This window comes from Odontesthes bonariensis, chromosome 12 (assembly GCF_027942865.1).
Source record: "Odontesthes bonariensis isolate fOdoBon6 chromosome 12, fOdoBon6.hap1, whole genome shotgun sequence".
Lineage (NCBI taxonomy): Eukaryota > Metazoa > Chordata > Actinopteri > Atheriniformes > Atherinopsidae > Odontesthes > Odontesthes bonariensis.
The window spans coordinates 20,711,772-20,734,020 of NC_134517.1; the positions used below are offsets into that span (position 1 = coordinate 20,711,772).

At 45.1% G+C, this 22,249-nt stretch overlaps 1 protein-coding gene across 1 annotated transcript; it reads left to right on the plus strand.

The window, feature by feature from the left end:
* The first annotated feature begins 283 nt into the window (after nucleotides 1-283).
* Nucleotides 284-22,024, plus strand: rap2aa (RAP2A, member of RAS oncogene family a). Its single transcript, XM_075479599.1, has 2 exons — nucleotides 284-1,306; nucleotides 20,302-22,024. Exons 1-2 carry the CDS (start codon nucleotides 993-995, stop codon nucleotides 20,537-20,539), a joined length of 552 nt encoding a protein of 183 aa, XP_075335714.1. The 5' UTR covers nucleotides 284-992; the 3' UTR covers nucleotides 20,540-22,024.
* Nucleotides 22,025-22,249: the final 225 nt, after the last annotated feature.

Here is a 22,249-nt window from a genome sequence, read left to right on the forward strand (position 1 = left end):
GTTCATGAGGTTTAGCAGCTTTCAAATAACAGTCTCAAATTCAGCCTGAGGCAACAAAATGCAGTGTTACCATAGCAACAGCATCCGGTGCTTCCCCCCCTCCTGGATACACATCCTCGAGCCGACTCTGTGATTGGAAGAGCTCTCTTTGGGTGTCACTAGGGCAACCGAATGATGGGAATTTTAACACATGAGCGGAAATGTCACCTCTGAATTTCACTGGCTCCCCCAGTGCGTCTCCCATTCAGCTGCGAGTGAGGTGTACAAAGCGCGGAGGCGGCCATTGGGCTGTTCGCATGTCCATCTGGTGAGGGACGACCCTTTTCTTTTCTTTTCTTTTTTTTTTGTTTCTCTGCTTCGGTACGGGAGCCGAGTGGGGACCGGCTGGTTACGCAGCGGCCGTGGGTCTCCACCCGAGAGTATGGCGGCTGGGATTGCACTGGACAGCGGAGGAGAAGCGGAGACATGCCAGAGATGGTGAAAAAGAAACAAAGAGACGCAAGTTCTTCAGTTGGAGTCTCGCTGTAGTTTTTAGTTGGTGCTGCTTTAGTGGGTAGACCCGCAGCTTGAAATATTGCGCCCGCAGTTCATTCTCGGGTTAACCCAGCGTTTTCCCAGCGTCCTCGCTGGCACAAGTTTGTTTTTTATATGATGCACAGACAGGGGTGAGCGAAGCAGATGATAACCCGAACGGCCCCCATCATCGGGCGATATTTTCTTCCTCCCTGCACATTTTGGACAACTGCAGTCCTCGGATGCTCGTGTAGCTGCCAGTGTCTGGCCTGCAATGGGGAATTTCTACAGTGAAATCCATCTTGGGGCACCGAGTCTTTGTGCTCTGCCATAGCTAAAGCAGCGGCAAGCAAATACAGTGTTATTGACAACCCGTTCATTATGGGACACGGATGGTGAATGTGGTGCGTGCTGGAACATTTTGAGTCCATTTCAATGTCGCGCGGAGATTGATACCCTTCGACTTTATTATATCCACGATGCGCGAGTATAAAGTGGTGGTCCTGGGCAGCGGCGGGGTCGGGAAATCCGCCCTCACTGTGCAGTTTGTCACCGGGACGTTCATTGAGAAGTACGACCCCACCATAGAGGATTTTTACCGCAAAGAGATCGAGGTGGACTCCTCGCCCTCGGTGCTGGAGATCCTTGACACCGCTGGTACCGAGCAGTTCGCCTCCATGCGGGACCTGTACATCAAAAACGGTCAAGGATTCATTTTGGTCTACAGCCTTGTCAACCAGCAAAGCTTCCAGGACATAAAGCCGATGAGAGATCAGATCATAAGAGTCAAAAGGTTGGTGAAATTTTGCGGAGGAAAAGAGTCATGTCCATCTTGTTAAGTGTGAATGTTGGAGGCAATTTGTCACACATATCATGGCCTTATGAGGGCCCTCTAGTTTCAGGATGGGCTTAGGCCTGGTAGGGGAACTATGCTTGAATGAAGATGCCTCAAGGCAGACAACAAAACACCACATGTCTTTTCTATTTACTCAGCCACAACCGCTTCAGGCAGGGAAATGCACTCACACTGCTGTCCAAGCTCATCAAACACAAGTTAGAAAAGTACTTTTTCAGTGTTTCAGTGTTTAGACTACTAACAGGACTACAGTTCTGATCCAAAGACACTCATGGCATACTAAATACTGTGTGCGATGTGAACTCTGAACGTCCACTGTTACTGATGCTGCAACCACCTGCGAAATGCCCAGTCGGGAATACCCAGCATTCAGTGCAACACAGGCTCAGCAGAGAGCTTCAAGAAAGTGCAGCATCCAGTACTGTACCGTTGGGGAAAGCACACATTCCACTGCGAGTCTGGCTGTGCGAAGGAAAGCCCATGTTTTTGATTAACACGCTGCCCAGTCTCTTCAGGAAAAGCCGCACAACTGAAAGTGTGAGACCGTCTGATATTTAGATACGAGGTCACCCGAGTGAGCTGCTGATAGACGCACGCCAGCTGATAGTGTTATTGTTGCTCTGAAGCAATAGGCCCAATAGGGAGGCATAATGTTTTCCGTGTCCACCTGCTGTCATTGCATGAAGTCACAGAACCCACAGAGAGCTTAAATGTGCAGTGTCATGAATGCCGCTGTTCAAGGAACCATTGTTAGATGGAGTTTGTGTGCTCCAGTGTGCAGGACGCCCGCATGCACTGAGCTCGACTGTATGGGGTCATCGGTCGCTGTGGGTGTCAGAGGATGTGTTAAAGCCAAAGTCAAAGGCTTCCAGAGAAGAAACATACAGCTCATCCTATTTACTGATATTGCCAGTTTCTTTCTGTGATGCTCAGAATACGGAGGGTGCCGTCAGATCATGGCTGAGGGTTGTGTTTACGCGTTTTGTGGCCATCGTTCCGAAATCTCATCCGTTCTGCCTTCTAAAAAGGAAACAAAGGGGACAATGTTTATTTTTGTCATCTGCTTTTAGTTTTGTTTGTTTGTTTGTTTGTTTAATTGGATTGAGGCTTTTTCAAATGTACACCCTGAACAATCCTATGAATTTTCGTCTCTCCTTGAAAGAATGAGGTCAACGTGTTGCCCCCATAGGAGTTGGAAATTCTTCAGCGTGACAGTGTGTGTTTGCGTGTATCTTTATTTGCTTACACACCCGACACCGGTGCTGTTTTTTTCTAATATCACAGCAGAATTTATTTTCTGGAGAAAAAACCATCACACAGCACACATTAAACAGTTCATTTCAGATCTCATCAGATCTACACCAAGTAAACAAAAAGTTAAGGTTATATTGGTAACGGTGCAATTCCTTTTGAAAAAGAATATTTTTTTGCTGAGGATCAGGAAAAGCTCCTTTTACACGACTGGAAGTTACAGGCCACACAATGCATGATTACTTTCTATAAGTAATTCCTAGAAAATCTGTGTACACACCGACATAATTTTCATGGGACAAAAGACAATCAATGAAAAATTTCAAAATTGTTACAGCGCAACACGGCATAAAGACCACGTAATTCAGTATTCTACCTCGTGCAATCACAGGAAATTCACTTGTATTTTGTCTTAACGAATTTGACAATCCATGAATCAGTCAAATTAGCGATATTTGAAAGAAAAAAATGTCAAGACGATTATTCACCATCGTCTTGACATCTTTTTCAAGATGATGGTGAATAAAAGTCTGGAATACACCAGGTTACAAACCTACAAACAGTCAGAGTAATGAAGGATGTGAAGCGCTGCTTTTTATTGTCATGGTATCATACCTGCCTCAAATGTAGTAAACAGTTATAAGATCACAGCAGGGCCAGGTGGAAATGTGTTCCGTAAGAGCAAATGAGAGGCCAATCAAATAAACAAATCAAGGCGTTTCCTTTGATAAGGATTCTAGAGGACGTCCGCCAGCTGTTAAATATGTTTATGAATATTGGAGCTTTCAAACCTTTGCTTGGTCAGAAAGCAAATGCGTTCATGTTTTTCGACCTTAAGGGCACACACAGTAGGCCTCGGGCAGGAAAACGTGAACGTGCGCGGACAGAAGCTTCCTGACAGGAGAAAAAAAGCTCCAAGGTAGCAGAGCAGACCTCAGCACACTAACTTTGCAAGAAACATTTATCTGTGATACTGGACCATCAGGCAGACAATTTGTATCTATCAGAAGCCCTCTTCTACAGGAAGTGGCTGTGGGTGTACAAGCAATCACATTCTCCAAACATCCCAGAAAAATGGAAATGCCACACGTGATGTCAAACGTTTATAATCTCTACAACATGAAGAAGTGTCTCTCTTTGGTACAAAACAATCATGAATGTCACTTTATTTACAGAGGAAATCCTTGTTGAATTAAAGAATTTTTAAAAATTTAATACATGCAAAAATGCCTTCAATTCCAATCTACAAACACAAACAGTTCACACTTGGATTAAATTTCTGTTGAAGTTATACTAGCTACAACCCTTAGGATGGCGTTCTGATTGGTTTGGTTGTACTCTGACAGCCACCTCCCATTAAAGCTGGCTTCTGATTGATACAAATTGTTTGTCTGACAAAGGTTTCGCACCATGAATGTTTATCGCAAGTTAGACAGTGGGCAAAAGTTCTTTCTTGTTCTTGGATTTGTTAATCTTTCGTTAACAAACATCCGTTTCTAATGGTAGACGTTTGAAGTGTCTCCTTTGCTTGAATAAGAAACCCCTTAGTGTGAACCCCGTGGAATATGTTTTTGCATCATTTCTAAAATCAAAAGACTCTAAGCTGAAATGCGACAAGTTCAGGCATGTCCTTGGCAAGCTGGTCCAAGGGAATCGTGGGAAATGTTGGAAGTTCCCAGCTGTGATAGGGAAAGACATGACTAGTTCAGACAACTAAAATACACTGATTACAGCATGACTGAGATCATTCAGAGAAACTCGTGACAGATCCAAAAAGAAGCTGGAATTTTCCTCTTACAGCCCTGAGACAAAGACAGTTGTAATGCTTACGGGTGGCTGTGTAAGACTTTGGCTCCACAGCTGAATGAGAAGTGATTCTGAGAGAGCCTCTGCAGTCGGATTGTTCTTGTCTTTTGCCCATTTGTCTCTCCTCACTGCCAAAACGCTGATGACCTGTCACAACCGTATCGGCATTTGCTCAGGTCAGAGGCGCTGTTGTGCGCCGCTTTCACTCTGAACCCTGTCGGCATCTATCAGTGGCTGCTGATAGCGGCACGGAGAGGCCACGGGTGCTCGTGATTACACCCTGGACTGCCTGTGTCGATGGGGGGGGGACCTCATCGCTCCTTAATTTAGCTGCAGCAATATGTTGTGATTGGTGACTTAACCGACCGTGGTCGAGGACAATGTACAAAGCAGAGGTGAAACAGGGTACCATAATAAACCATGCTGTTAGGGCTGCGGCTCTGCAGTCATGCTGCTGGTGTATCTGAAAATCTCTGCTCTGTCCCCTTTGCACACTTGCCTTTGTGCTGGTATTTACTCACTCTAACTATGTGCCGTGGCATACAAACTTTGGAGAACAGCAGCGTCCCTTGCTGTTTTTGTCTTTTGTGCAGACTAAACGAGTGAACTAAGCTAAAGGTCAGCGATGATTACTTAACAGTTGCCCTGGTATTCGGACACTGTGTCAAAGGCCCCAAGCAGCGAACTGTCATCAAACTGTCCTTTTCTTTCTTCAAACATCAACAAGTATTTTTCCACCCCACTTTGAGTGTCACAAGTTCAGAGACGATCGAACCAGTTTGAGGAAATGCCAGAAGCAGGAGTGTAAACCCCCATTAAGTCTCCTCTCTTAGCAAGTAACATTTTAGCAATGCCGGCAACAGCTGTGGATACAGTAGCCCGTCCCCTTCAGTCCAGACTGAAACATCTTAACTGCTGCATGCTTTGTGCTCGAATTAGCACAGACATTCCACTGTTTCCAGATCATAAATCCCATCGATGATGGTCCACTGATTTCTTTCCCTTTGGCACTACCATGAGGACGTTTGTGGGAATATTAGCATGAAATTTGCCCTAAAAAATTCTATTCAATTAAGATTTTAGGCTTATCATTTTGAGAATCTGTTAACTTTTCGTCCAGCCCTATTCTTAAGTTACACTTACTTGTTGTTTGATGTTTATTATAAATGTAAAAAAAAAAAAATCAATATGGTGAACAAGTCAAATAGCCATTTACCATTTGACCCCCATTTACCGCTGACACTGGACTTTGCGAATAAAAAGCTTTTGCACCATCGTGGATGTTTTTCAGCACTGGGCGCCATAGGCTCGTGTCTTCTTAAGCACTGGCTCATTAGGCAGCAGTAACAAGTCCGCTTTTCTTTTTGTCATATTCTTAACTAATTGCATCTTGATAAGTGGAGAGGATTAAACTGAACGCAGGCTGGATACATTGAGCGGTTTGTCATCCATTTCCATGCAACTGAGCCATCCTCGGTAAACATAAAAGACCTTTTTGGTAAACATCTCTCTCGCGCTCAGCAGCCTGAGGCCACAGCACAGCAGGAGATGAACAGCCAGGCCGGCGGCAGGCTGACAGATTCTCCAGCACACTGACTGTATGTGTTATATCATGCAGTATGTTACATTACAGGTCAAGCCGTCTCCTCCACCACGTTGACGCTCCCACCACCTTCAGAGAAGAAAGCGAACCTCCAGGGAGACATGAAGCTTTTCCAGCGATGACAAGTTTCGCTTAATGAACAGTAATGGGCTTTTCTGCGCTAAAGCTACCACTGATTGACGTTACAGTTGAGCCACTGTGGCAAACTGTATGTTTTAGTGCATTTTGTATTTATTTTTGTTGTTATTTAAAAGTACTCCATTAATTTATTAGTGCTCTGTCTAAAGAGTTTTTAAACCCCTGGTACGGACTCCCGCTCAGTAATCCTGAAAACTGCGTTTCCATTAATGACATTATACTAATCTCTATACAAAAAGATGTCAGCTTATGAATATAATGTGCTGATTCAGGGGAACATTTTGGGGGGCTAGAAGCTTTCTATTCCTGCCGTCTGAGTAGTATTTATTTAAGCAGGCTTTGTGTATGTAACTCATTTTATTATTTAATAATGAATTCATTTATTTTTTATGGAGAAGTGTGCCATTGCCCAGGTATGTGTTATCCATGTAACTGCTGGCCACAGAGGAAGCTGCTTGTCAAGAGAACTTATGGAGGAAAGTTTGCTTTTTAAATGTTTTTTCTTTTTTGATTTATAAGTGCATTTAAGTCCTAGCCTGGGGACTTTTAACACCTTGTGGCTTGAGACTTAACAGGAAGTTAAGCCCTCTGAGTCAAATGCATTGAATCAAGGCCAAATATTAAAGAGTGTGTTATTTATAAAGTGTGCCACTTATCATTCATTGTCTGAATCAACTTCCTTCCGAGCAAGTTGGAAGTTCAGTTATCCCACAATTCTCATGACAGCATCCAATCAAGTTGAAGGAAATCTGTTATCTGTACATCCACTTGTGACACCCAAGGCACCAAAACACTGGCTGTTACCCCCAGGGTCAGAATCTGCAGCCTGCAGGCTCACAGTGTTAGTTAGTGACCGACTGTAAAGACTCATCATTATAAACCGAAACAGACTGTCACGCATCATGACAATAAAAGAAAAAGCTGTGATTAAACAGGACAGCCAGGCAACACGCTGTCTGGGTATGAATTTTTAATAGCTTTTTATGATTTGACAAGTCACACAGGCAGTGAAAAGTCTCCATAAAATTCTGTGAAGAATCGCAGGAGGCAGCTCCGATCATTAAACTGAGTTGTTTTGTTTGGTTGTTGTAGGTTTTTTGTTTTTCAGTTTCCTACCTGTGATGCATTGAGATGTCCAAAACTACATCCTGTCACTTTCATAGAAGAAATAAATCATTTGGTCCTTACATGGTCTTAAAAATAAGTACACACAAACTCAGACAAACAACATCACATGACATTCAACACTGTATTATTATTTTTATTTTTTAAAAAAGCTCAAATTCAGAAGTAATGTGGAAATTCGATGCAGATCCTGTGATCCAATAGCTTGTGGAACCACCTTTGTTTGTGTTGAGTTTGTGGTTGACTCAGTGATTGTAAGGTGTCCACATTCTGGAGTTGCAAAACAAGCCCCAATCATCACTCCTTCACCACCGTGCTTTACAGATGATATGCTGTTTGGCTTTTGTCAAATGTGTACAGTGTAGCCAAATATCTCCACTTTGGTCTTGTCTGTCCAAAAGACATTGTTCCAGAAATTTTGGGGTTTGTTCAGATACGACTTGAGTTGTGCTATCACGCTCTTTTTAGATAGAACATTTGATATGCTAAACTTAAGGCCTGGGATGTGGCTGTTGGTTTGCTTGCAGTTTGACTGACGCAGCATTGTACCGCCTGGCATCAGGGTGGCCTTGCCAGAATGTCCGCTCCAGGGAAGATAAGCAATCATCTTGAATGTTTTCCACATGTCAATAATTGTTCTCAGTGTATAACGATGGAGTCCAGATAGTTTGGAAATGGCCTTCTAACCCGTTACCAGATTGATAGGCAGCAACAACTGCTTTACTAAGATCAGGATGATGTCCGTCCTCGTTGCCACTGTGTTAACACATACTGAATGCTCCAGACCAACAAAATGCCAAAACTTCTGCTTTTATAGAGTTGCTCACACTAATTGATGATCAATTAATCAAGAGTATTTGATTAGCAGTACCTGCCTGCTACTTACCCTCCCAATTCCTATGGAAGCAGTAAGGGTGCACTTCGTTTTTTAACACACTGCTTGGCTTTTTGGCACACTATAATATGCCATCTGCTGTTGTTCGTCTTAGGTTATCTAAGTATCTTTTTCAGACATCAAAGGACAAGGCGAGGACATCACCGAGACCATGTTTTCTGATTCTTATGAAGGAGTCTGAGAATTATTGAAAACTTGCTCCTTTTTATTACCACTCACTCGGTAAGAACAAACCTCCAGTTAAACTGTGGTTTGCGCAGGAGGAATTTGTGTCAGACATCATAATTACCCTCGAGGAGGTAACAGTGTGCCAGCAGCATTGCTGTAAATCATCAGCTTCAAGGATGAATGTGCAGTCTGTCAAGCTCGGTACTCATTTGTCTTGACCATCTTGACATTTCTTGGCTGGTGTCTGTCATTTGAGTAGCATCAGAGCTGATGGGAAACTCGGAATGTAGAGAATTAGCTTCCTTAACCTTCAGAGAACCTCAAAGAGGCTTTCAGTAGCATCTGTGACAGTGTTTCTAATCAATGGTTATTTAGAAAAGCAGAACACACTTTTTCCTTGCATGTTATTATTAATGAAATCCTAATCAGGATGTCCAGTATACAGCCCTTCCGCTTCCTTATCCTGATGCTGATAGCCACAGTTAAGCCCAGAGGCGCTCGTGCAGCCGGGTTCCAATGTCTGTCAGCAAGGCTTGTGTGAGATGATCTGCATCATGAATTATAGATAAGATGTGTCTGGCTGAGCTTGAATGAATGTTTGCAGTCAAAGTGTTCCGGTGCCTTTTGGTGTTAGCCTGAAGCCTAAAGTGTGACATGTTGCTTGTGTTGTTCGTGTCACAATGCAAGCAAGTGGAGCCCAGCTTTTTGGTATCAAACGCTGGTGGTCCATGAACGGTGTGGCCGACACCCTTAATGCTGAGGCCCCTCGAGCCTCTGTATCCGTGGCAGCCACCATTTCACACCCCCTGGGGCTGCTGGTTTTCTCCTCTGTTATTATCGCTATACATAGACCATTTTCTTTCGTACTAAATGTCTTAATGCTGTGTTACTGTTTTAATGAGGTCCAAATGAGCCACAGAACCAGCCCCGTCTCGCAAGAAAACATTTGTCCTCATTGGTCTAAATGTTAGTCGTGCCACCATGAAGACTCAGAACTCGTGAGGTGGTGATGTTTTTAATTTCCTGTTCTTTTGTGGAGGAAAGCGTTCAGGCAACATGATGCAAACCTGTGACATGTAGGCTATTCATTGATATACCTAACTATGTGTTTTTATCCCTAAGCCTAACCATATTTTTATTCATATCTAAACCTGCACAGATGTCAACAGATTAGTTTTTTTGCAATTAAAGAGTAATCATTTTAAATGTTTTTTTAGCCTTTATTGTGAAACTTCTACATTTTGCATTGTGGGCTAATGTGTGCGTTCTGGTGTGAGACAGTTGTCAAAAAACACAGCGTTTGATATGATTTTAAAGGTCTGAATTTCCATGTTTTTCCACTGGACTGATTGGATGACTCAACTCTATTAAATTTTTAGTTAGTTTGTTTATTATTGTGGATAGAAGGACCGCTGGATTACGTCAAAATTTGCTTATTATGATTATTTTCATAATTGTTGTTATTCATATTATATAACCAAATACATTTTTACATTGTATTTGCATTTAAAGTCCTCCTTCAGCAGTTGATAATCCCCTAAAACTCCCTTTAAAATGACACATCTAAAAGTTTTTGCTACAGGAAAAGGAAAGAAACAAAAAAAGAAACCTTCTCGTTGGATTCAATCAGATAGTCTTTTTTTTTTGTTTTTTTGGCTTTATTGCTAGATTGTGAACCAGATCTGTTTTGCGCTGTGGACCAACATGCCTGTGACCTGGAAGTGTCTAAGGAAACACAAATCATGGGAAACACTGGACCATCCTCTGTAAAAGAAAAGGAGATAATTACATCCCACAATAACTTGTGGGCGCAACTTTCAAAGCGACCTTTGGCTATTTTCAGTTGTACTGACTGTGATTGATGTCAGTATTAATAAGCATGAGGAGAAGAGTGTGAGCAGCCCAGCTGAGTAACCTGTGACAATATTTTTTACTTTTGTGGGTTTTTTTTCCTTAATTTTTTTAGATTACTAACCTTAAAATGAAGTTATATTTCTTATCTTACTATACTTTAAATGTGATATATCCTCTGTGAAACAGCACGATAAGAACATGTTAGACTCTTGTTGCAGAGCAGTCGTCTTTCCTTACAAATTTCTCCTACTATCTTTCCTTAAGCTCATGATGTTTCCAAGCGAAGGTGCATAGGAAATGACTACAGAAGGTCTTTTTATTAGTATTATTCAACCGTACCCATGGCCTTGTATGGCTTAGAGTATGACACATTTTTCTTAATTCAGTGAACTGAGCAGTTCTAATATTGGGGCAATTCAGCCTTACAACTTTGAACAAGAGAGCTATGCTCAAGAAGAAGCAAGCTTGTTTCAGTTTTCAGTAGAAGTACCGACAACAAGCTTTGCTGAGAAGCGGGACTTTTTATTGCTCTCTGAAGAAGGTTGTCATTTGCAGACCTTGTGTTTATCAAGTTTGGCACTTCTAAGCTGATTGTAACAATTCCCGTTGCCACCGTGGGTTCACCCAACACATGAGCAGAGACCGTGGTTGACTTATACTTGTTTATTTCTTATTGATCGAGGTTAATAGCCTGAACGGCAGAAGATGAACTCCAGCTTCTCCGTGTGCTCGGTTCGTTCATTCGTCCTTCCGTCTCTGGCTCTGGGTCTCGATCCCGTCATCTCCCCCTCTGCCTGGACCAGCACGCTACTGATAAAGGGGAGAATGATTAGCCGACGATGTACAGGTGTGCCAATCATCTCCCCTCCCACTGTCCTCTGAGCTCTTCCCACCTCTCCACCTCTCCTCTGCACCTGATGCACCACGCCCCCCTCCACATACCTCCACTGCCCGACTTAGGCCGGGTAGCTGTCCGGCCTAACCTACTCCCCCCCCCCTTGTGGGAGCGGGAAAGGAAGTCGGCCACGACCATCTGTGCCCCCGGCCTATGGATCACCTTGAACTTGAAAGGCTGCATGGCCAGATACCATCGGGTGATCCGGCCATTAGCATCTTTCATGCGGTGGAGCCACTGGAGGGGAGCATGGTCCGAACAGAGGGTGAATGGGCGTCCCAACAGGTAGAACCGCAGAGCATCGACCGCCCTCCGGATGGCCAGGCACTCCTTCTCCACGATGCTATACCTATCCTCCCTCTCAGACAGTTTCCTGCTGATGTACAGCACTGGGCGGTCGACACCCCGCACCTGCTGGGACAGAACGGCCCCCAGCCCTCTGTTCGATGCATCAGTCTGCAGAGTAAACGGGAGAGAGAAGTTAGGAGTGTGAAGAAGAGGCTCCCCACAGAGTCTGTTTTACCCTCTCAAGCGACGTGGCACTGCTCCGTCCACTGGACCGGATCTGAGGCACCCTTTCGGGTGAGGTCGGTCAAGGGGCTGGTCAGCTCGGCGAAGTTGGGAATAAAACGCCGGTAGTAGCCGGCCAGCCCCAAAAACCGCCTCACCTCCTTTTTTGTCTTGGGCTGCGGGCAGGCTGCAATCGCTGCTGTCTTGTCGACCTGTGGACGCACCTGCCCGCCGCCCAAGTGGCCGCAGCACCCGGTCCATGAGGCGTTGGAACGTGGCTGGGGCCCCGAACAACCCGAACGGAAGTATAACAAATTGGTACAACCCGTACGGAGTGGAGAAGGCCGATTTTTCCTTAGACTCTGGAGATAGGGGAATCTGCCAGTACCCCTTGGTTAAATCCAGCGTCGTAAAAAATCGAGCTGTGCCAAGGTGATCCAGGAGCTCGTCGACCCGGGGCATAGGATAGGCATCAAACCGTGAAACGTCATTCACCTTGCGATAGTCCACACAGAACCGGATCGACCCATCCTTCTTGACTACAAGAACGATGGGACTACACCAGGTACTGTTGGACTCTTCTATCACACCCATTTCCAACATGGCCTTCAATTCTGCCTGTACCACTTTTCTTTTGTGTTCAGGCAACCGATAGGGTCGTGAACGCACTGTCACGCCCGGGTGAGTCTCCACGTGGTGTTGAATGGGCGTCCTGGCAGGGGGGAAAACACATCCGCGTAACGCTGCTGCAACTTGGCTACATCTGCTTTCTGTGACGGAGAGAGGTGGTTCTCACAAAGGAGCGAGGCGCGATTGGTCGATTTTGGCACCTCGGGCCCCAACTCATCTCTCTCTGCAATTGTCGTCACCAGTGAAACAGACTCTGCCTCCCTCCATGCTTTAAGGAGGTTGAGGTGGTAAATCTGTGTCGCACCTCCCCTGTCAGATCGCACAAGCTCATAGTCAACGTCACCCACTTGCCGTGTGACCACAAAGGGCCCTTGCCACTTGGCGAGTAATTTAGAGTTATGAGATGGGAGTAATACAAGCACTTTATCTCCCGGTGTAAATTGTCTCAGCCTAGATCCTCTGTTGTACAGCCGCTGCTGACGTTCCTGGGCCCCGAGCAAATTCTCACGTGATAACTGACCCAGTGTGTGGAGTTTTGCTCTCAGGTCCAGGACGTACTGAACTTCATTTTTACTGGGGCTCGGACCTTCCTCCCAGCTTTCTTTTACCAGGTCCAAAACCCCGCGTGGTTTCCTGCCAAACAGCAGTTCAAAGGGAGAAAATCCCGTGGAGGCCTGGGGAACCTCGCGCACTGCAAACAGCAGAGGATCTAGCCACTTATCCCAATTTGGCTTATCATCGTGCACAAACTTACGGACTATGGACTTCAAAGTCTTATTCAGGCGCTCGACGAGGCCGTCAGTTTGCGGGTGGTAAACACTGGTTCGAATAGACTTGATGCCCAATAATCCGTAAAGTTCCCTCAGTGTTCGTGACATAAACTGGGTGCCTTAGTCAGTCAGGATCTCTTTCGGGATCCCGACTCGGGAGATAACCTGAAACAGCGCTTGCGCCACACTCTTTGCGGAGATGGTGCGCAGCGGCACTGCCTCTGGATATCGGGTTGCGTAATCCACGAGGACTAACACAAATCGGTATCCACGTGTGCTCCGGTGAAATGGCCTGATGAGGTCCATCCCGATCCGTTCAAACGGGACCTCGATCAGTGGTAGCGGGCGCAACGGCGCTCTCGGGATGGCCGGTTGGTTAACCAACTGGCATTCAGCGCAGGACGCACACCAGCGGCGAACGTCCGCTCTAATGCCAGGCCAATAGAAACGGGCCATTGCCCGGTTCAGTGTTTTTTCGTACCCCATATGCCCAGCCATTGGGTTGTTTCGGTACCAGCAACTGGGTAATTATCTCCTCAGTCTGAGTGTCACGACTCACTCGGTACAACCTGTCCCTCTTTAATGAAAAGTGTGGATATGTTAACGCTGCGTCAGGGCGCACCATATGACCATCAATTCGTATCACTTGGTCAAAGGCAAAGCTAGAGTATCATCACAAGACTGTTCAAGTGGAAAATCTTCCATGGAGTCAAACACGGGAGCCTGCGGCGCCTCCTGAGGAGGCGCTGCCGGCTCCCCCTCCCCGTCATCAGTGTCGGACAACCTCGCGTCACCACTGAGCACAGCGCACATATCCCATGACCCTGTTGGTCGTGAGCGCACCCCCACACACTGCCCCACTAGTTTATCAAACCCCGGCCAATCAGTACCCAGAATAAGAGGGTGCGCCAGGCGGGAGCTAACCGCAGCCTTCACACCATGCTTTTTCCCCTTATAACGAATTTCCACTGACGCAATAGGGTATCTATGGATATCCCCATGCACACATTTAATATCCACCCAGCTCACTTCTATCAAAGCCCCGGGTCGAATCAGATTCTGGTGAACCATGGACTGCATGCAGCCCGAGTCCACCATCGCCTGATGTGTACCCCCCTGAATCCTTACCGGAACGATATACGTCCCTCCCGGACCGGCGGAGGGTGCTGCAGGGCCGACGACCCGGATCACCTGACCGACCTCCATGAGCGGGCACTCCCGGCGAAAGTGCCCGGGCCGTCCGCACCTCCAGCACTCCTGCACTGCCGCTTGAGGGACCGTCTGTGGGCTGAGGACAGTGTCCGCAGCGCGCTGGCCCTGTGGCGGGAGAAAAAGAGGCAGTTGGTTAAACCGGGGAAGCGGGGTGGGTCGGGTGGCTGTGCTGATCGGAGGACCGGGTGACTGTGGAGGCCTCCTGCGGGGTGCCGGTGTGGGACGGGCAAAAGGCGTCGGCCGAACCTCCGGCTCTTGGTCACGGGCGTGGACAGCCAGGTAGTCCTCCGCCAGCGTGATGGCCGTCGCCAGGTCCGCTGGGCGATGGCACCGCACCCAGGCCGAGGTGTCGCTTGGGAGCCCCTCGGTGAACTGCTCCATGACCACCGTGTCCAGCATCCGCTCCTCCCCCGCCGACCCCCCAGGCTGCAGCCACCTGGTTGCAGCGTCTTTCAGCTGCTGAGCGTATACGAACAGGCGGTCGTTGGGTCCCAGCTTCGTCTCCCGGAACCTCCGCCGATGGTCCTCCGTGGAGAAGCCGAGGCGATCCAGGACAGCCCGCCGTACGTCCCGGAACCGCCCTCGGCTGGAGGCCGGTAGGCAGAGCGCTGCCGTCTGCACCTCACCTGACAGCAGTGGCAGCAGCCGTACCGCCCACTCCGCCGCGGGCCAGCCACATGCCGTCGCTGTCGCCTCAAACATTTCCAGGAATGACTGCGGATCGTCCTCAGTTGTCATTTTGTGGACAGTCATTCCTGGAAACGAGGGACCCGGTGTGCTTGTCCCCGCCTGGGGCAGCATCGCCTCCAGCAACCGCGTCTGCTTCTCTGCCTGCGTGTGCAGCACTGCCAGGTGCCTGCCTGTGCGCGGCGGCTTGGTCCTGGCTCATCTTAGCGATCTCGTTCAGCATTCCTGCCAACACGTTCACTGGTTGTTGCGGCTCTGTCATTCTGCCGTGTTGGGATCAGTTGGGCGCCAGTGTAACAATTCCCGTTGCCACCGTGGGTTCACCCAGCATATGAGCAGAGACCGTGGTTGACTTATACTTGTTTATTTCTTATTGATCGAGGTTAATAGCCTGAACGGCAGAAGATGAACTCCAGCTTCTCCATGTGCTCGGTTCGTTCATTCGTCCTTCCGTCTCTGGCTCTGGGTCTCGATCCCGTCATCTTCCCCTCTGCCTGGACCAGCACGCTACTGATAAAGGGGAGAATGATTAGCCGACGATGTACAGGTGTGCCAATCATCTCCCCTCCCACTGTCCTCTGAGCTCTTCCCACCTCTCCTCTGCACATGATGCACCACGCCCCCCTCCACACTGACCACTCAAGATCTGTACAGTGCACAGTTAATGCTTACCCCATAAAAACACTTCTGTAGTTTACCAGTATGACAATCAGCTATTTCTTTTGGGTACTTAGTTAATCATCAGTAAAGAAAATGAATCCTCGTGTAAATCCTCAAAGATAGAATTAAGTTGCCAACCATGTCAAGCTCTGTTTTTAATGCAAGTAAGAATAATTGCTGATGTGAAACAACATGTGGCCGCGTGCTTTACCTCCATGAGAGATGTAAAGTGGAAGATCTGAGCCAAAACCAAAGCCAAAAATGGCTCAGCCAGAGCCACCTGTGGGTTCTCCGAAACGGCCACAGCTTTAAATGTAAAGGTTTCCGCCTCTCAATCTACTCACCCAAATCTGTGTTTAGGGTTTTTTTGGAGAAGGTGTGGAAGGGCGTTTTAAGGTTTCCAGGCAGAAACAACATGCCACCAGCTAGACGTGGTCAGAAGCTATTCTCAGGAAAATCACTGCCTTGCCGGTTTTATTCACTCCCGGAATGCAGCGAAGGAGAGATGCCCACTGTATGCTAAATTTTAATGTTGAGAAGTATAAGACTGTCATGCTTTTGGTCACACCCAGACCGACCTCTGCGTTCGACCTCTAATTCCTGATAGTTCCTCTCGGCTGGTGAGCTGATCCTGTGAACAGAACAAGATAGTTAAGATTAAAGTTAACCGTGTAATGTATTCATGAGTACATCAAAGTTGGGAAGCTCCAGCTTATTTAACAATCTGTAGCCTGAAACCTCTCAGCGATGCTCAGGCTGCTTAACCTGTAGTATCAAAGCTGTTGCTTCTGCAGTCTCCTCGTCTCTCCAGCATTAGACAGTTCCTCGTGGAGAGAGTTGACACAGCAAACAAGTTGGAGGGCTTTTCTTTAGGTGAATTATTTAGCAGCATGTGTATTACAGTAAGTGTAAGAGCAGAATGTGAAAATCCTAATTATGTTTAGTAGTGTTCAAGTCAGATTTGACTGAGGTGCACAGGGTTGTTAACACACTAATTTAAACTCAAGCGGTGGGTCCAACAAATGGAAAATGTTTCCTTTCCTGCTTAGTACATGGAAAAGGATGGAAGAAAAAACCTGTGGTTTAAAGAATCCGAATGCGTAGCATCTGCTTTGAAGCACTGTTATCTCCTCTGGCGTGTACAGATTGCTACATAACACCATGTACCTCCATTTCAAAACTGATGTTACACTGGTTAAACTGCATCTTAGTTTCACTGCTCCTTTTTTAGAATTATAGTGCAGCAGCCTATTTAATTTAACTGCCCATTTCCTCTGGCTGTCCTCAAAGTAGTCCAGTTCCACAGCGACATGGCAACAAGTTCAGAGCTCAAAGTATTATGGCTACTTCCTCCCCTCTTGGGTCACTGCTCTGCTGCCCATTTCCTGTGCTCTTCTGGGTCAGGCTTAAGACTCATGAACAAGGCTGGATGGGTGGACGGTCGGGGTTACTGTCTCACTGCACGATGCCTGGCTCTTGAAGTGAAAAGCTTCCTCCCACAGTCAAAGGTGATGTGTGCACTAAGGAGCAGTTTCGAAAACCCATCTTCTTTTCATTATGACCTTCCACCCACTGTGAGCTGACATTTTGCACCCAGCTAAGGGGTTTTGAAGCTTTGCTGTTTGTTTTGAATGAGCCAGGTTTTTTTTTTTCCCATGTGAGAAGGTAAGACAGCTTCAACATTTTTTGCCAAACTTTCCATAGGTCATTAAGTAGCTAACTCATTTTTCCTAAAACCTTCTGTATCGTGCCTTCTTTTTAAAAAAAATGAAAAATGCACACCTAGACTCTCTCCAGCTGAAAAGGGGTGTGCTAGTTGCAGTTCAACCATAAACAAACGACACAAACAGCAGACTTGAGGTGAAATTTACCGTTAAATCCTTCCTCTCTGTTTGTTTTTAAATCCTATCTTAGAACACATCTCTTCTCCTTAGCTTTCGACATGATGTGAGATGTTGAATGTATAATTATTATTTTTTCATATTCTTGCTCTGTCATTTTTTTCTTTGTACCATAACAAGGATCACATGTAATCTTGAGAAATGTGTCTCAAATTATTTTCTGGATTGCAATGACATTTTTATGCGTGCATTTATGCCATTATAATGAATTTAACACTGCATCATCGTCAGATTAAAAACTTGTAACACTTTACTGTGTATATTATGAATCTCATGTTATCTTCCCATCAGCTTCAGCTGTAGCATGCTAATGCACTAAACTAGGATGTTGATCATGGTAAATGTTACACCCTTTGATTATACACGGATTTTCCACAACGTTAAAACCACTGACGGGTGATCTCATCGATCGTCTTGTTACATTACATTGCTGGGAAACTTTGGGGCCAAGCAGTCACGGAGCTGTTCATTCGATACATAGCACCCACCTAAAAATTGAGTGTGTGTTGCCCAAACACACTCCTTGGCAAAAGAACTCTTATCAACAGTATAATTCAGTTCTTCCACACTGCAAGAACTACTCAGGACCGGCTTGGGGAACATGACAAAGAGTCTTAAGGTTTTGGCCCTGCCAGCAAAATCCCCAGAGGCCACATGCAAGGGACAAAATTGATCCATAAGATGCCACCCCACAACCCCCAGGACACATCCACAAAGCAACGACTTGCTGACACCACAGGACTCCCCCAGAGGTCCCAGGCCCATGTCCCGACACATCAGTCATAGGTCACGAGTTCTCCGCCTGCATCCTGTAGTGGCAGTGAGAGACAGATTTGAGGTGTGGCAGCAGCCAACAGTGACAGCTCCTATTTATACACTGACCTTACCTTTGTCGAGTTAATGGGATTCTCATCTCTTTATGAGTTTTTTTCTGAGAGAGGATCTGTTTATTCATTTTGCTCTTGCTCACCAAGTGGTCATAAAGTGGCTTTAGATCACACCAAAGCACAGTTGCAGTGGCTTTCTAATATTGTTGCACAAATAGGATTATTTTACATCTCAATGTTGGGCTTTTTACATGTTTATTTTTCTAAATGAAACTTTTTGTGTGTGTGTGTGTGTTTCGGTTCTTTGTCATACATAGTTTTTGATCACTGAACTTGCCAAAAACCTGCTTCCAGAGTGAGGATGTTCACAAAGTCTGGTTTCGGTGGCAGTTGATGCATAGACAACACTGTTATCTATGCATCTACTGTTGTCTTGGCACTGTTACATCCGCGTTTACTTTGCCAGTGTCACTGGTATAGTAGTAATATATACACAATAGCTGGTATGAGAAAGAAAAACAAGAAGGCGCCTGTTAGTTTGCTCTTGGCATTGCTTTAGTTCTTTTTGTGTGCGTGCGTGTGTGTGAACACTACCTGTTAGCCTCTCCCAGGAGTGGCTGATTAAAATTTTGAACAAGAAAGGTTAACTTCCTAAAGCACTGTTTTATTTTTTGTCCTAATTATCAAGCCAAAAGAACCCCCAAATAAATTAAACTGAAAACAAAAAGAATCCTCATTTTCGGGTTCATGCCAATCACACATCAAGCAAAATCTGTCGTCCCCTGGCAACAATGGTACTATTCCTAGATATAAATGGTCTTTTTTAAAAATGTCACATAATGACCTATGCTGTGTCTATTCTTTATGAGAGTAAAAGTTAGTATTTTTTGTTTATACCATGATAAATACGTGGATGCGCCCGGCCTAGTTTTTATGCCATCATATAGAGTCATCCATCCTGCTGTGCAGGTGCACGAGTACAGTGCAGTTACTGATTAGATCAAGGGCAGCAAAGCTGAACTCTTATAACTCCCGGTCAGCTGGTAGCATTATTGATTGTCAGTCACATTGCTACACAGTCACGCAGCCTCTAAAAGTAGAACCAGAAACGCGTCTGTGTGTATTCAAACATATGCTAACCTAAATGTTTGTGCCGAGCAGAGGGAGTTTATTGGTATTTTTACTGTGTCTGCTGAGTCTGTTAAAAAAAAAAGTTCGACTCTTTTATACTGACAAAATGTAGCATAAAGTGGTGGTTGCCAGTGCTATTAGATAGAAAAGGAGAAAAGGAAATAGCCACTTAACATTTTAGCATTTCAGTGAAAAGATTAAACCACGGAGAATATTGCCAAAAAATGAATTATTGATACTTATTTTACATTTTTCTCTTACCATTACATTGCTCTGTTTGGTGTATATTTCCAATGTCTGGATGAAATTAAGTTAAACATGAAAAAAGAATCTAAAACCTACAACCATTTTATTAAATCAGATATCAGAAATCAACTTACGGAATTACATGTAGATGTATGCTCACAAATTCACATCCGTACGTGTGCCTCGGTTGTCTGTTTTGTAGCTGTAAAGTCACACTTCGGGTGAAGTGGCATCATTGTGTAGATGATTATCAAATAACTTTGGTTCCCAATTGTTGTCTTTGTTTCATCTTACTTCACTGCTCACTTTATATTTTACTGGGTTTTTTTAATAGTTTTTTTAATTCTTTGATTGTTTTTAAAGTGTTTATAATTGTATAAACATTTTTATTGCTTTATTATGTCTGCTACTGGATGCTTGAATTTCCTTCGGGATCAATAAAGTATCTATCTATCTATCTATCTATCTATCTATCTATCTATCTATCTATCTATCTATCTATCTATCTATCTATCTAAGATATGAAAAACCAAAAAGTCAGTGGTTGCATTCACATACATTACGAGTTTCAGTTTTCTCCTTGTGCTTTTGACATGCTGATGGGGGTCTGTGTGTGTCCTCAGGTACGAGAAGGTTCCTGTGATCCTGGTGGGGAACAAGGTGGACCTGGAAAGTGAGAGAGAGGTATCGTCCGGCGAAGGTCAGGCCCTGGCCGAGGAGTGGGGCTGCCCGTTCATGGAGACCTCGGCCAAGAGCAAAACCATGGTAGACGAACTGTTTGCTGAAATTGTTCGGCAGATGGACTACGCTGCGCAGCCGGACAAGGATGACCCCTGCTGCTCCTCGTGCAATATACAATAGCCCTGGGGGCCTCTAAGAATAGGCTACAAAAGGTCTACTACGAGGAAGCTCCATCGACCTGAAGCAGACAGATTCACACTTAGACACGCACACACACGAACAAGCCAATTAAACTGAAGATAAATTCAATGTTGAACACAATGGATTCTAACTCAGTGGAGCATAAAGGTCGCAGCGACATGATAATTAATAACGACATGTGAGTAATGCACACATTTTGAATGAGGAATGCCAGGAATTTGCCGCAAGAGAAATTGAGAAATGAGAAAAAGGAACATGCCCTCGCCTTATGTTACTCTCTGTTGTTGTTTGTTTTTATCTTTTCTGTTACAGGGGAGAAAAATCATCAGCAAAGAATCACAGATTAGGCTCTTTACTCAGATTACTGGTTAACTATCCGCTGTTAAGGAGAAAAAGATTAGTTTGTGTGTAGTTTTGTTTCACACAGAACATGGAGATGCATTGCTTGTTACCGTGACCCTATTGCAGGTAGCCATTACCACAAATCCAATAAAACTTTTCTGGGAACCTTTTGTTTCAAACATTTAGGAGTATTAAAGTCACAGTATGTTGAATTTTTCTGCCAGTTTAGTTTGTGCGGTGGTCGGCGGAAGGTTTTTCTACTCATCACAGGGCTGAACCAAAGAGGTGACCTGAAAGCACCTCCATTTTCTTCGTCTTTTTTTCAGTCGTTCAAAGTTGTAACAGAGAGAAAAGGGACAAGTCAGCGTCTTTCATAAAACATTGGTGCAGTAATTTATTTCCCATTTTCTCACTTCGAGCTATAATAGTAACCATAGCGGAGTCTTTCACATATCGCGTGACGCTTTGATCTCCCCTTTGGGAGAGTCTGACAACAGATTGATGAGTAGTAATACAAGTAAGCGCTTCATCCTGATGGGGCAAAGAGTATTTTCAGTGTTTGAATATCCTCTACAGACCATCTCTCCCAACTCTTTCAGGAACGGGCGACATTGAAAGTCAAGAGGCCAACATTTGTCACGTTGTTTTCTTTTTCTTCTCCGCCATCAATTTCGAAATGTAACACTCAAGAGTTTCAGCGTCCTGATGCCCTTCTTTTTGTGCTCAGAGTATTCAAAATCATGGTGACAAATAGTAGGGGAGGAAGATGATGATTATAACTGCTGTGTAAATATTTTGTAATGAAAGTGCCAGCTCGTATGAAGACACTGACTCAACACGTGGAATTCTCATCTGTATGCATGGCTAGTTAACAAAAAAAGGACTCTTACTGTTTGAGATTAATATGTGGAAATGTGCAAATCAAACACACACACACGTCTGGATCTGGACACTGTTTAAACTGTACATCAATGTTGCCACGGGAACGAGACTTTCCCCCGTGTAACCATTTTCATTGTTGATTTTCTATTTTTTTATGTGACCATTTACTCTTTATCCCTCTATGAATGGTGACACTGTTACAATTGACACCTAAACAATAAAAGTGCGTTCAACACTCGAGTGCGGCTGCCAGGTTTCAGTCGAATGAAGTGAGCGGACAGAAGCCTTCAAAGGAAAGGCATTCGTGTGCTTCACAACTGCTTTGCTTTTGTTCTTCTTTGCTTCTCTCAACTTGACAGGTCTGCACTATGTGGACATAGTTTTATATGTTTCTACAATATAAAAGCTTTTCCTGTTGCCATCTTAAAATCCCAGTTGTACACAGTGAGGTATTACTGAATGGAT